This window comes from Mustela erminea, chromosome 3, assembly GCF_009829155.1.
Source record: "Mustela erminea isolate mMusErm1 chromosome 3, mMusErm1.Pri, whole genome shotgun sequence".
Lineage (NCBI taxonomy): Eukaryota > Metazoa > Chordata > Mammalia > Carnivora > Mustelidae > Mustela > Mustela erminea.
Window position 1 is genome coordinate 86,943,085 of NC_045616.1, and position 15,925 is coordinate 86,959,009.

At 37.2% G+C, this 15,925-nt stretch overlaps 1 protein-coding gene and 1 long non-coding RNA gene across 2 annotated transcripts in view; both read left to right on the forward strand.

Annotated features, from left to right (window-relative positions):
• The first annotated feature begins 5,698 nt into the window (after positions 1 to 5,698).
• The window catches only part of PFDN1 (prefoldin subunit 1), a 66,869-nt gene continuing 56,642 nt past the window's right edge, over positions 5,699 to 15,925 (forward strand). The window contains exons 1-2 of the mRNA XM_032336519.1: positions 5,699 to 5,803; positions 8,429 to 8,595. Of these exons, the coding sequence (XP_032192410.1) occupies positions 5,771 to 5,803; positions 8,429 to 8,595 (200 nt within the window). The 5' untranslated portion in view covers positions 5,699 to 5,770. The remainder of the gene's footprint in view (positions 5,804 to 8,428; positions 8,596 to 15,925) is intronic.
• On the forward strand, positions 12,319 to 14,909 carry LOC116586483. Its single transcript, XR_004284043.1, has 2 exons — positions 12,319 to 14,481; positions 14,769 to 14,909. It is a non-coding gene; the product is annotated as an uncharacterized LOC116586483 (long non-coding RNA).

Genomic DNA, 15,925 nt, shown 5'->3' on the forward strand with positions numbered 1-15,925 from the left:
CTCCTCCCCTCAGTCTGCTTCACATGATGAAGTCTCTTATGTTTTTCTTCCTCTCTGATTTTGTCTTGTTTTGTTTTTCTCTCCCTTTCCCTATGCGCCTCTGTTTTGTTTCTTAAATTCCGCATATGAGTGAAATTATATGGTAATTGTCATTCTCTGACTTATTTCTCTCAGCATAATAGCCTCTAGTTCCATCCACGTCATTGCAAATGTTAAGAAGTCATTTTGTTTAGTGGATGAGTAGTATTCCACTGGATAGATATTATAAGAAATAATATCGTCTTTATCCGTTCATCAGTCAATGGACATCTGGGCTCTTTTTTTTTTTCAAGATTTTATTTATTTATTTGACAGACGGAGATCACAAGTAGGTAGAGAAGCAGGCAGAGAGAGAGAGAAGGAAGCAGGCTCTCTGCTCAGCAGAGAGCCCGATGCAGGGCTTGATTCAAAGACTCTGGGACCATGACCCGAGCCGAAGGCAGAGGCTTTAATCCATTGAACCACCCAGGCACCCCTGGACATCTGGGCTCTTTCTATAGTTGGGCTATTGTGGACATTGCTGCTACAAACATTGGGGTGCAGATGCCCCTTTGGATCACTACATTTGTATTTTTAGGGTAAATATCCAGGAGAGCAATTTCTGGGTTGTAGGGTAGCTCTATTTTCAACTTTTTGAGGACCATCTGTACTGTTTTCTAGAGTGGCTGCACCAGCTTGCATTCCCAACAGGGAAGGGAGGGTTCCCCTTTCTCCGCATCCTCACCACCATCTGTTTTTTCCTGACTTATTAACTTTAGCCATTCTGGCTGGTGTGAGGTGGTATTTCATTGTGGTTTTGATTTGTGTTTCCCTGACGCCAAATGATGTGGAGCATTTTTTCACGTGTCTGTTGGCTATTTGTGTGTCTTCTTCGGAGAATTGTTTGTTCATGTCTTTTGTCCATTTCTTGATTGGATTATTTGCTCTTTGGGTTTTGAGTTTGATAAGTACTTTATAGATTTTGGATACTAGCCCTTTATCTGATAAGATAATTGCAAATATCGTCTCCCATTCTGTCAGTTGTCTTTTGGTTTTGTCGCCTGTTTCCTTTGCTGTGCAAAAGCTTTTTATCTTGATGAGTGGTTCATCAAGATAGTTCCAATAGTTCATTTTTAAACTCTGTTTCCCTTGCCTTTGGAGATGTGTCTAGCAAGAAGTTGCTGTGGTCGAGGTCACAGAAGTTGCTGCCTGTTCTCCTCTAGGACTTTGATGGGTTCCTATCTAACATTTAGGACTTTCATCCATTTTGAGACTTTTTTTGTGTATGGTGTAAGGAAATGGTCCAGTTTCACGCTTCCATATGTGGCTATTTTTCATTGTACTCTCTTATTATCCTTTGTATTTCTGCAGTGTCAGTTGTTACTTTTCCACTTTTGTTTCTGATTTTATTTATTTGGGTCCTTTCTCTTCATTTCCTTGATGAGTCTGGCTAGGGGCTTATCAGTTTTGTTTATCTTTCAAAGAATAAGCTCTTGATTTCATCAATTGTCCTTTTTTTTTGTCTCATTTTTTTTTTAAGATTTTATTTATTTATTTGACAGAGAGAGATCACAAGTAGGCAGAGAAGCAGGCAGAGAGAGAGGAGGAAGCAGGCTCCCTGCTGAGCAGAGAGCCCGATGCGGGACACGATCCCAGGACCCTGAGATCATGACCTGAGCCGAAGGCAGCGGCTTAACCCACTGAGCCACCCAGTCTCATTTTTTTTTAAAATCTTCTATTATTTATTTATTTATTTGTTTATTTTAAAGCAAACCCTATGCCTACCATGGGATTTGAACCCAGACCTCAAGATTAAGAGTTGTATGTTGTTCCAATGGAATAGGCCAGGTGCCCTTCTGTCTTTTATTTCTGCTCTGACCTAATTATGCCCTTCCTTCTGTTATTTTCTTCCATCTTGGGCTTTCATAGTTCCTTTAGGTATAAGGTTAGATTGTTTATTTGAGTTTTTTCTTATTTCTTTACATAGGTTTATATCATTATATATTTTCCCCAGTATCATTTGTGGAAAAGACTGACCTTTTGCACATCAAATGGTCTTGGCACATTTGGGACACAGAAAAAAAAAAAAAAAATATATATATATATATATTTTATATTTACTATAAATAGTAAACTAGACATAGTTGAAAAGAGAAGTTAGTAAATTAGTGGAGAAAATCGAGTAGATTGAGTAAATGAGAAAATTGAATAAATATGATGACCTATTTCAGCATGGGGAATTATTTAGTATAAAATAGAGGTTAAGAGATACAGATGATTCAACATATTTCTTTTTTCTTTTTTTAAGATTTTATTTATTTATTTGACAGAGAGAGATCACACGCAGGCAGAGAGGCAGGCAGAGAGAAAGAGGGAAGCAGGCTTCCTGCTGAACAGAAAGCCCGATGCAGGACTCGATCCCAGGACCCTGAGATCATTACCTGAGGTGAAGGCAGCGGTTTAACCCACTGAGCCACCCAGGCACCCTCAACATATTTCTAGTAGGGGTTCTAGTTAGGAATAATGACAAAAATGGTGGAAAACCAATATTCCATGAGTTACTGGTTGAACATTGTTCAGCATTAGCATGAATCCTCAGATTAAAGAAGTGTATTATGTCCCAAAGAGGAAAAATAAAGAACACATACATGTAAAAGGGCAGAACCTTGAGCAATGTGAATATCTTAAAAGACACCAGAGAAAAGACAGATTTTTAACAAAATCATGAAAAGCAGGCTGACCGGACTTTTTAATCAGTATATGAAAGCCAGAAGACTATGGAAAAATGTCTAAAATTGTCAATCTGTAATCTTATACACAGCTATTCTGTCATTTCAAATTAAGGGTGAAATTAAAACAATTTTACATATATAAAGTGTCTTACTTTCATAAGGCTGCCATAACACGTACTACAAACTGGGTAGCTTAAGACATCAGAAATTTATTTTCTTATAGTTTTAGAATCTAGAAGACCAAAATCAAGATGTTGACATTTGCCATTGTCCCTCTAAAAGCAATAGAAGGTTTCTTGCCTTTTTCAGCTTCTGAGAGCCAGAAGTATAACTACAGTCTTCACATGTAATTCTCCTGTCTCTTCATATAGCCCTCTTTCTGTGAAGTCTCTGTGTCTAAATTTCCCCTTTTTAGAAGTCATATTTTACTATGGTATAAATGTTCATATGTTGAAATCCTAACCCACAAAGATGATGGCATTAACAGGTGGGACCTTTGGGAAGTGCTTAAATCTTGAGAATGGAACACTTATGAATGGGATTGATGCTCTTATAAAAGAGACCCTATAGAGATCTTTCACTCTTTCTTGTGAGAATATAGCAAGAGGTCAGAAGTCTGTAACCTAGAAGAAGGCCCTCATTCAACCATGCTGGCATTCTGATCTTGAACTTCCAGTCTCCAGAACTATGAGAAATAAACCCTTGCTGTTTATATAAGCCATCCAGTCTGTGGTATTTTGTTATAGCAGCCTGAAGGACTAAGACATATTGGATTAGGGCCACCCCAATAACCTTATTTTATCTTGATTACCTCTGTAAAGACTTGATTTCCAAACAGATGACATTTGGATGTACTTCAACTCATCTTTTTTTTTGGGGTGGGGGACACAATCAAACCCATCACACAAGGCTAAAAGTTTACTCTCTAAGACTCTTCCAGAAAGAATCTACTAAAGGATTTATTTCATCAGGAAGGAAATTAAACTCAGGAGGAAGGAGTGGTATATAAAAAGGAACAATAACAAAAAACAGAGAGAAGATTCTTTCTTAAGGTCCCACCACTCTTAAATAGTGCAGGCAGTATTTGAACTCACGTTGTCTGACACCTTAGCCTATGTTTCTAACTTGGATATTACATATACCTCTAGAGGAGTGTTTTAAAATCTCATGAGGTAATGTATGGGAAAGTGTACATTACTTTGAATTTTGATATTCAGTCATTATTTATTAACTATAATAAATGAATTTGATATTCAGTCATTATTTATTAAATATAATGAAGTTCTAAGAAGATCCCAGAGGAGAATTAGACCTTTCTTTTCTTTGCCAAATTAGGGAGAAATGATTGGTTTTCTTCTGAAGCATTCTTTCTTACTGAGTGTTTATTTTGTATTTATTCCCTGTGAGGTACTGTAATTGGTATTCTGGGTATAAGAGGAAGAACTATTATTCCGTAGTTCTTGATTTCCAGAAGTTTAGAGTTAATTTGTTTTGTGTGTGTGGGGGTCCACCTGGGTGGCTCAGTTGGTTAAGTTTCTGCTTTCAGTTCAGGTTATGATCCCAGGGTCCTGAGACAGAGTCCTGCCTCGGGCTCCTTCCTCAGCAAGGAGGCTGCTTCTCCCTCTGCCTGCCAATCCCCCTGCTTGTGCTCTCTCTCTCCCTGACAAATAAGTAGATAAAATATTAAAAAAAGAACTAAAAAAAAATTCTTTTTTAAAGATAGGAAGTGTCATGTACCTGAGAAAGGAACAGATGTAGTTCTGAACAGAGTTTAGAGGAAAGATTATTTTTGGTATGTGTGATGAATGAATGATACAAGAGACAAAAAAGATAATGGGAAAGGTAACCTGCTTCCTAGACCTTGAAAGACATAATAATGCTAAGCACATCAACTTAACTGCAACTATTGAGTACCTACTGTGATCATGATGCTCTCTTTGGGGCTTTTCCTGGTTTACTTATTCCCTAAAATAACCCTGTGAGGTCAATGTTGTTACTCTCAAATTAAATGAGGATGCAAACTCTATTGTCATATAGCTACTGAAGTAGAACCGGACAAACAAGAGCGAACTTTGAATCCGGATCTAGTTAGCTCCAAATTCCCTGCCCTTTCCGCTCTCTCCCAAGTTTTTAGAGTAGGTAAAACATCCATTTCTTCCCTTTCTTTAAGTCTAATTACCATTCATCTTCTGGTTTAAATGCCAGATCTTTTATGGCAGATTCTGAAAATGTGGTCTGCAGGTGGACTTGTATCATGTCATAAAGGGAGTTTGGGAAGACACAAACTTCTGAGCCCCAATTTCAGAGATTTCTCAGTACTTAAGTCTGGGATGAGGACCAGAAATTCTATATTATTATTATTTCTTCAAAGTATTATTTGAGAGAGAAAGCATGAGGCGGGAGCGGGACAGAGGGCAGAGTCCAAAGCAGACTCCCTGATGAGTCGGGAACTCAAGGCAGGGCTCAATCCCAAGAAGCCTGAGATCACCCAAGCAGAAACCAAGAGTCAGGACCTTTAAAGCAACTGTGCCATCCAGGCACCCCAGAGATTCTGCTTTGGTTTAGTAAATTTAGCCTCTTGAGAACCACTGTGTCTAGAAGGTCTTCCAAGAGATTTCGGTAGAAATAAATTCTTCGGAAGAACACTTGTACTAAAACTGCTGGACTTCTCCATAGTGGCAAGCCTGAAGCTGAGGCTGATTCTTCTACTTCCCCGAGAGCACAGGGACCAGCTGAAGTAATGACCACCTGAAGAGGTTTGGGCCCCATGCACATTCAACTCTATTCACCCGGCACTAACGAAGCTATTTGTCAAAGCGCTTAAAACCGCTATTTGCTTGCCAAGCCTGATAGATCACGTGAGGAAGACGTAATCTGTAACTGTAATACTTCCAGAAGCCCGGCCAGCCCGACTCGTGCGCAGGCGCAGAAGGAAGGGGGAAGTCGAACCGCCAAGGCGCGCCCCTCCTCCACCTCTTTCTGGTTTTATCCTACTGCGCAGGCGCACCGAGTGAACCAAGATGGCGGCTCCCGTGGATCTGGAGTTAAAAAAGGTAAAAGAGGGTCCTGAGCCGCCATAGGCTTCTCTTTGGGAAGCTAAGGGGATTGTGGATAAGAATATCGAATGAGACTGGAGTCCTGAGGAAGGCAAGAGGCCCCAGGGAACTGGGGAGTGATTTCCCAGAGTCCTGAGGCGGGACCAGGTCTCCTTAGGTTGGCGTGGGGGGCGAGCAACTCTTTCTGGGTAAGAGCCGGTTGGGCTGGTGTGGTTAAGTCTGGCGGGGCAATAGCTGCTCTGTCTTCTCGTTCCGAGCTCCAGAGCCGTTTCGTTGTGTAGAGGCTTCAGTTTCATAGTAAGACCTGAAGTATGCGTTTCATATTCGAGCCCCTGCGGACCGCTTGCCTGAGCTGAGGCGTCTGTAATTCTAAATCCTCATTTGCTTTAAAAATTCCCAAGTCCACTCTGTTTTTACACCACTTTCTCGATTCTGTTCTTTGAAAGGTCGCAGTATCTACATGAAGTTCAAAGATAGTTTCATAGCAGTGTTAGTATCAGGGCTTTAACTCCCAGCCCTAGGCCCCCCACCCCTTTCTCCTTTTCTTGAAGGATTGTCAAAAAAACCCCAAACAGGTCCGTAAAATTTTCCAAATAAAATCGGTATCAGGAGGAATTGGGCTTCTCTCTTCTAACAGTTGCTTACAAATGTGCTGTCAGTCAAAAACGTATTCGCCATCTAAGGGTTGTCAGGGTAAGGATCCTGGACTTCATCTACTTAAAACCTGTACTTTTTCTAGAAAAGGAAACTGAGTTCCAGAGAAGATTTAGTCAAAAGTTGGAGCTAGAAACCACTATTCTCTACTTTCTCCGCACCTTTTGATTATTAGTTTAGGTTCTTCAGAAGAGCAAATTTTATGCCTTAATATTTCTGGTCAAGCTTTGCTTATGAAATAGGATAGCTGAGCGAGTTGTTGCTCCTAATAAATGAAGCTATTTGTTATTGCCCTGAGGATATATTTATGTGTAACTTGCTCTTTGTCTTCTTTTGAAACTTGTAAATTTAGTCTTTAAGGTGATGTTTTCTAATGCTGCAATATCTCAGCTTGAGCACTATACCAGCTTCCTTAGCAAAGTGTGTACAGGCCAGGTAATTTTACATGCAAAACGATTTATTTTAAGAATTCTTAGCCAATTCTAGGGGTGCCTGGGTGGCTCAGTGGGTTAAACCGCTGCCTTTAGCTCAGGTCATGGTCTCAGGGTCCTGGGATGGAGCCCCGCATCGGACTCTGCTCCGCGGGGAGCCTGCTTCTCCCTCTCTCTCTGCCTGCCTCTCTGCCTCCTTGTGGTCTCTTTCTCTGTCAAATAAATGAATAAAATTAAAAAAAAAAAAAGAATTCTTAACCAATTCTAAAAATTTACCTTTTTTTTTTTTTTTCTGTTAAGAGTTGTGATGTAAGTCGGGGTTTAGTGAAAGAGCTAACAATAAAATACAGCTGTGAATGGTGTTACCTCCCAGTATTTGAATTTGTTATTAAGAAACCCCTGGACAATGAATGCAAACTAAGAAAATGATTAGAAACTTAAATTGGGTAGTTTTGACAGCTAATTAAATTAAAAAAGAAACTTCTTGTTTAAAGGTTTTATCTTCTAATATCTTTATAAGATCTTTTGTTGTTCTTGTTGTTGTTGGAGACTAATAGGAAATTTCAGGCACCTGCTTTCCCAAATCAGTTTCGGAAACCTACTAGTAGGGGAGAACAAAGTCAGAAAAATGTTTTGTAGCCTTTGCTATGTATTGCCGTCACAAATATTATTAAGGCATAAATTTGACAGCGTCTGAAATTCATTCCAGGCACTTAAACGAGAGTATCCAAAAACTGTTTATCTTTGAGTTAAGTGCACATGAGGGCACTTAAGGGTCAAATTTGGCTTGGTATGTGGATATGAAGATGATGATACAGTTCTCCCAATGCTTTGAATTTTGTTTGTTTGTTTTTTATCTTTTTCTCAAAAAATATTTGTAGTCTGTATTTACTGTAGGCAGTAGAATAGAAACATCCTGAACTAGGGGGGGCGGAAAAAATGGATAGAAGTACCTGCCTTTCCATCTAATAGTTGTTCAACCCTGTGCAAGCCACTTTTATCTCTTTAACAAATTTAGTTACTTTAACTTGTAAAGAGTGATGTTGAAACTGCCATCCCTAACTCATAGGACTATTGAGAAGAGTAAATGAGATATTATTATATTCCTTAATGTTCTCATATTAGTATTCCCTTGTATTTCAAACAAATGTGGGAAAGTGTTTTGAAACCTAGTCATGTAACACAAATGAAGTGAGTCTTACATTTGTGGTTCTTGTTTTGAATCTCTGGGTTTCATACTCTGACTCTCCCATTTATTGTTTTTTATTACTCCTTGGATACCTGCTTTTTCATATATTATTTAATATGCTTTTGTTCTGCTTCAAGTAGACTGCATCTTTTGAGAACAGGTTAAGTTCATTATTTAGTATGGTGTCTTGATTGTTTACAATTATATTGACTTTTAGTGATGTTTGTGTCGGTAAAACAGCTTTGTCTCTGGTTAGCATGCTTTATTTTCATGTGTTTGGATTTGACTTGTGTTTCCTGTACATGTTTCACCCACTAAATCAATCAATCAATCACTTGTTTTTATTAGGCCTTCACAGAACTTCAAGCCAAAGTAATTGACACTCAACAGAAGGTGAAGCTTGCAGACATACAGATTGAACAGCTAAACAGAACGAAAAAGCATGCACATCTTACAGATACAGAGATTATGACTTTGGTAGATGAGACTAACATGTATGAAGGTGTAGGAAGAATGTAAGTAAAATATATCCTTAAGGGACTTATTGTGGGAGGGTTTTTGTCTAGAATTTGTTCATTTCAAAACTTGGGTTAAAGTATCATAATAGTTGTAAGGATCATCTAGTCAATACCTCCTTTTAAAAAATGCTAGCTGAACCCCAGGTAGATGTGTTTAATTTTAGACTTTTAAATACGTTTCTTAAATATTTTCCTGTTCTTCTCTCCATGATCAGGTAGGTACTTAAGTGTGTAACTTTAATGACAAAAATATAGTTTGTCATGAAAAGATGTTTATAGTAATTTTGTGTGTGCAGATTTATTTAAGTAGTTGTAGTTTTAACTTCCCCTATCCTATCTGGTTTATTAGGAGTCATGCAAATCCTTCATCTTTTACATGCTTGACTATTGTTGTAAAATAAAAATAGATTCATTTATCATTTAAATAAATAAACTCATCCTAAAAAAACCAAAACCTCATCCTATCATACATGAGAAATCAAGTAAACCAATTTACCTTTTGCTTGTTCTAGTTGTTATTATCATTAACCACCCACACTGCAATTTTTTTTCTTTTAAGAAATATAATACCCTTGTCAGGGAGAGTAAATCTGCTTTGCCTTTTCTAAGCAGCAAATAAGGAATGGAAAAGCCCCTAACTACAGGTCACATTCCATTACAATGAGCTAAAAGGGGAAGACTGATTTTTTTTTTGTTTGTTTGTTTTAAGTGGGGGAGGTACAAGAGGGTTTTTCTGGAATTTGGTATTTGAATATTATTTAGTAAGTGGACCGTTACTTCAAGTTTGGAGATCTTTTAGTTGAATGGAATTTGACCTCAGTCTTAGGATGACTTGTTTTGTGATTGATTTGAAGGAAGCATAACATGTGTAACATTTAGTAATGGCTTTGGAATGACATCATGAGAAGTGGGCCCTGCTCATGACTAGCTACTCCATTTCTTTCTGGAAAAGAGATAGATTATGATAAACTTAATGTGATTTGTTTTCTCAGGATAAACAATATATCACAAATAAATTTTATCTTTGTAGTTCATATTTTTCATTTTAGCTTATTTTTAGAGAAGAGAGTCCCACTTTGAGGGTTTGCTTACTGGGACATGGAAGAGCTGGAATGGTAACAAAGTAGAACCCTTGACTATCTATGTAGTATGAGGTGCATTGTTGGCATTCACTACAGGGTAATTTTATCCTTAATGTGAATACCCTTAGGTGTTAAAACAGTTATGCTTGCTTTTCCAGCATGTTTGTTAACATGTTGCACCTGGATTTCATGTCACAGCATTAGCCTTTGCAACAGTTAAAGAATCTCTTTTTCCAAAAATAGAAAAACTTTTTTGACTGTCTTTGGCCTTTTGAGCTATAATGAAGTTGTTAGTTTTAATCAAAATAATTTATTAAACATTGTGCAGAAGTGCTAGGGTAGTTGCTTTTTTTGCATACCGCCCTAAGTGCTACAAATAGGTTGTATTCCATGCGAAGAAGTCTAGAATTAAAAGGCTAGGATATGATTCCTTAACAGTACAACAGCAGAAGTAGTATTTCTGGAAGATTTATTTCATGTAAAAGAAATACATAGTTTTAAATGTTTGGATAAAGTAGAACCTACATAGTTTCAAACTTTGGCTTTCAATTTGACTTTTATGCTTTTTGCATCCCACTGGGGTGCAAATTAGACCCTGCATTTAAGGGGCATTTAAGGTGAATAGTGTTTGTTGTTTGGCTAGAGTATTAGTGCCCTCCGGAAGAAAAGACTTGCTGAGTATTAGTCTAAGTATTAGTCTGGTCATGAAGATGGATGTTCTTCTTGATGCTAAACCTGAAATAACTATTTCTGAATTTATAGTCTTGAGTAATCTTTTTTTTTTTTTTAAAGATTTTATTTATTTATTTGACAGAGAGAAATCACAAGTAGTTGGAAAGGCAGGCAGAGAGAGAGAGAGGGAAGCAGGCTCCCTGCTGAGCAGAGAGCCCGATGCGGGACTCGATCCCAGGACGCTGAGATCATGACCTGAGCCGAAGGCAGCGGCTTAACCCACTGAGCCACCCAGGCGCCCTAGTCTTGAGTAATCTTGAGTATCATTGTGATTCACTACTTTAGTTCCAGTCTTTATCTTAATTTTAATTTGTCCCTTCCTTTTTGAGTATTATTTGAGAATTCTAATTAGAATACTAATTTTTCTCAAGCGTTTTTTTTTTTTTTGGTTAAGGATTTTATTTATTTATTTGACAGACAAAGATCACAAGTAGGCAAAAAGGCAGGCGGAGAAGGGGGAAGGAGTAGGCTCCCTGCCAAGCAGAGAGCCCGATGCGGGGCTCGATCCCAGGACCCTGAGATCATGAACTGAGCCTAAGGCAGAGGGTTTAACCACTGAGCCACTCAGGCACCCCTCAAGCGTTTGTTTTAAAACCATGAATTATAAAAGCCCAAACACTCCGTTTTTGTTTCAGAATCTACAGTAGATTTGTGCCATCACTGAAATTCAGGCCTCATCATATCTTGCCTGGATTATTGCAATAGTATCTTAATTGTTCTTTCTGTCTTTATTCTGTCTGTCCAGATACAGTCTTCATACTTCTGCCAGAATTGATCACATCTGTATTTTTCATAAAATTCTTTGATCGGTTGTCCATAGGATAAAATCTGTACTTATTATCCTAGCATTCATGTTCATTCATAATCTCTCCTTAATGTATCCCCCTACCCTCAGGTCCTGCCACCTTCTGTTCCCACGCTCAGAATAGCACATAAATTTCATGTCATGGACTTAACTTCTTGTGTTGATTTTGGGTTATCTGTTGAGAAGGAGTTTGAGTTTCATGTGGGCTTTAAACATGTTTTAGTTGATTAGTAATGGCTGTCATGGGTGAAGGTAGAAGAGTAGTAAGTAGCACATGTTCCAGAAATGGTTGTCCCTGCTTTTGTCACAGGGCTTTGTCACACACGTTTTTGTGCTTTCTTTCTTTTGCTCGTTCTGTCCTTGGCCTGAAGTATTCCTTTTCTTTTGTGAAATTCTTATGCTTCGAGACGTAGCTCAGCTTCTCTGAAGATTTTTTCTGTCCTCCATGGCGGACTTATTCACACTTTTCTGGGTGATACAAGAGCTTTTGTTCCTGTGACTAGTACAGCAGAGAGAGAGAGAGATGATTGATTTCTAAGTGGGTCATTTTCCTCAACTAGATCATCAGTTCTGTGAGACCACATACAGATTTAATGTTTGTTTCCTCAGTTCTCACCATAATGTCTGGCACAAAATAGGTGTTAAATGTGTCTTGATTTGAAATGAATAGGATTCTTTCTCTTGCCTAAAATAACTGCATTTTCTTTTATTTCTTCAGAAAGAAAATATGTTTGGAAAGTTGGACAATTAAGAATTAGACTTTCTTCTGTTTTAAAATATTTCAGCAGAGGTGAAATTGTAAAAGTAATGTATTTTGATTAAGGTCAGAGGAGTTGTTTTTGATCAAAATTATGTTCTTTGATTGTACAGGATTAATTCTTTATTAAATCTACTGAGAGGGGCGCCTGGGTGGCTCAGTGGGTTAAGCCACTGCCTTCGGCTCAGGTCATGATCTCAGGGTCCTGGGATCGAGTCCCGCATCAGGCTCTCTGCTCAGCAGGGAGCCTGCTTCCTCCTCTCTCTCTCTGCCTGCCTCTCTGCCTACTTGTGTTCTCTCTCTGTCAAATAAATAAATAAAATCTTTAAAAAAAAAAAAAATCTACTGAGAAAGTTGACTAATTCTAAATGCCAGCCACTTGCAGAGATGTTCATTCAGAATTGACAGAATAGAAGAACCTAAGCCTTTAGAATTATGCAGAGGGCAGTATAATCCTTAAAGAATAAAGGCTATTCTATGCAGAATAATATGAATATAATAGTATTTCTTTTACCTTTCTCATTTTCATATAGGATAGAAGTCAGATTTTTCTTTACAGAGTATGTATTTAGTTTATCAAATCTTGCCAGCCTAGATGTCTTTCAAATCACAAGTATGGAGAAATTTGGTAGTGTTAAATACCTCGTATATATGGCTAATTTTCGTTTTAAACAAGGCCTGAATTGCTACATACTATAAGCTCTGCGTATTCATTGCTCAAAGCTATAGTCCATCAAGTCACTTGGCGTGTTTCCAGCACATTTTAGTTCTCTTACTTCATATTCTTTGGAGAGGCTGTTATGTAGCCTGATACTACTACCACCAATTTCTAGTTTGGCTACTTAAGCTGTTTGTGAGCTGACCTCACCATACTGCTTTGAGAACTATGATGAAAGTTACAACTGTGGAATGATCTGTCTGAATAGTTGCAAGTGTTTGTCTTTGCATCTTTCTAGCATGCAAGGAGGGACTAGACATAGTCCTCAAATACTACATGAATGTTTCTTATATCTTCTTTTTTTTTTTTCCTGAATGAGAACCAGTTTATAATGGTTTATGGGGGTTTTCTTCTTCCTTTTTACTTTGCACACTAGAAAATAAGAGTGTTTTTTAAAAATAAGAATTATATTTGAAAGTGCATGTAAAGGACATTTAACCATGCTGGTATTTGAAAGGACCATAATTAGAATAAATGTCAGACTTAATTTTATTAACAGTAGGTATGATCCTGACCCTGATGTCAGGTTTATTATTCTGTAATTTTAATGTCCTTTTACTAGAGCATTACATAAACTTTTTTCCAAAAGGGACAAATTAAGCTTTTAATTTTTTTAATATGGGAGGAACTTGAGTAGATTAGCCTTTGAGAAGAATGATTAGTGCCTTTTTAAAACTTGAACCTAACTAAAAATAACTTTGTACCATATTTAAACCAATTTAGGGGTATGCCACCATTCTGTGGGTATTTTTTACATTTAAGGAACTAAGAATGAACAATGGTATAAATCTACCAACTAGATAAGTGTCTAGCAATGCAGAAATTGCTGTTTGGGAGCGGTGTTGCTATTTCTACTTGTTGAAGTAATCTGATGGTTGATCTCCAATGGTTGAAAGATCCAGAAATGTAAAACCGAAGATAAATGTGGCACAGGTAGAAAGTAAAAATAGTAGATATATTCCTGATAGGTAACAAATTAGCATCAGCAACAAAAATCTAAACAGTTGAGCAACTTTTCAACTATTTAGGATGTAGTAATCTGAAGTCTCCATGACAGCTTGTTTGAAATGCCCTTTGTTTAGAATATTGTGTTGCTTTTGTTGTGATTTTAATTGTTAGTTTGGATGTTGACCTGTAATCTGAAGCCAAGTTGAAATATTTGCTTTTTCTGTGTTTCGTTATGTTAAATATTAATAGAAAGGGACATAATCATGGCACCTCAAGTTTTGCAACAATTTTATGATTTCGTGTAGCTGTAGAGTTGGTATTCCAGTCAATTTGGGGTAATTTTAAAGCTGACAAAATAGTTGTACTAGATTACGAAATAAACCACAAATCTTGGTGCAGTAAATATTGTTGATGTTATAGTAAAAATTGTTAGGTGTTGTTCTTACTGGAATTGAGTTTGGATATTTTATTTAGTGCTTGCTGTAAGAAAAAAGTGCACATTACTTTTGTTGTGAGAGCACACTGCAGATACAAATTTATCAGCTCTTTGTATACTCTTTAAAGGTAGTAATCTGTATTTTAGAAAAAAATGAAGCAAAGATAACTATAAAGAGTTCTAATTACCTTTGAAAATTATTTTGTTTTTTTAGATTTCATTTTAAAGGAGGAGGAGTTCTCAGTGTTGAACTGCTTTTACTAATAGAATGTGACCCACCCTTTTTGTGTTTTTATACAGAGCCATTTAAAGTCCTGACTTACATTGCTCAGAGTTCTTTAAGGGGAAAAAAAAACAACTTTTCTGTTGTGCAGGGAAAAATGACTTCAGTCTTGTTGATGCTGAGTATGTATATGACCCCAGATGGGCACACTCTTCTCTTTCACAGATGTGGTACTCTAGGGAGAGGCGATTTTTGAGTAATATTCTTAATTTCCTTAAGTTGTCAATGATTTAAAAACTCAAGTGTTGATTATAACTGCTGTATGGCTATGTAGAATGACATCACTGTTTTTGTGCCAGGGGAAGTTAATAAACATTTGCGTAGGAATTACATAGCAATGTTTGTTTTTTTTTTTTTAGAGGAGTATTTTTAATAATTCTTTCCCTTCTTCCCCTCCCATGTCCTCCAGAATCCAGGCTGTCTCACTGAAACACAGGAAATTAGTTTCAAAAATTGTTGTGCTAATTAGGAGTTTATTGTAAAAAAGGAAAAGAAGTCTGTTATACTTACTTGGGATGTACAAGCATGCTAAAATAAAATTTTTATTTAATGTGTCCTTGTAGGGTTACTTATTTTAGTCTGGAACATGATTTAAAAATGTAAATGTAATTGATTCATTTGGTTACTTGGAGGACTTGGCTTTTGCATTTCCTGACATCAAAAGGACTGACTTTTTTTTTTTTTTTTAAACTGGCAAAGGATTAAACAGGACCTGCTTTTGTTGCTTGAAAGTAGCAATTACTCAGCAACACAGGAGGATACTACAGTCCATTCCAGTTGGTGATAAGGATTGATTTAGTAAACTGAGGGAAGGGTGAAAAGTACCATTACCTTGTTCCTATGTAAATAAAAATTAAGGTAGTATTAACCTTGAACTTTACTCTGTCCTTGGGGAATTGTTTGCTGTAACTGACTTCAGCTGAATTTCTCTGAAATGAAAAACAATCGATCAGTTTTAAGCTGTACCAAGAATTTTCTGATTTTAGCTGCCACTTACCTCATAATGGCAAATTTAGGAACAACTTGCTATCTAATCTTTTTGAGAGAGGACTGAAATGGTTGTGTCAAGGAACATAATCTGCTTACTGAAACATCCAAAAAGAGCTCAGAAAAAATATTGACCTAGAAGATGAAAGTCAGTCCGTGTGTGTGAACACACACTTGATAGTAACTTCTTAGTATTCTTTCTAATTCCTTGTATCAAAAATTGCTGTGAGCTACAAATACCCTTTGCCCAGAAGGAATGATTAGGATTGCAGTTTGTTGCATGCACCATTAGTGCATGTGGTTTTGTGAAGAATGTATGCTCAATTTATTTTTAGCATTTAAGTTCGAATAGACATGTCTGAGGGAATGTTCACTTATTGTACCGGCCAGGAACTCTTAATTACTATCTCTTGTTTTGAGGAAGTTCAGCTACCTTGAAATGGACCAGATTATTTGGAAGACACTGTTCCCCTGGCTTTGAAGAGGACTTAAAATGTTCTCATATCAAAATTTGCACAGCAGCAAGAGTCCGGTATTAAAACTGTATCTTTAAATAAGAGCATGACTGCCCTAAACTGA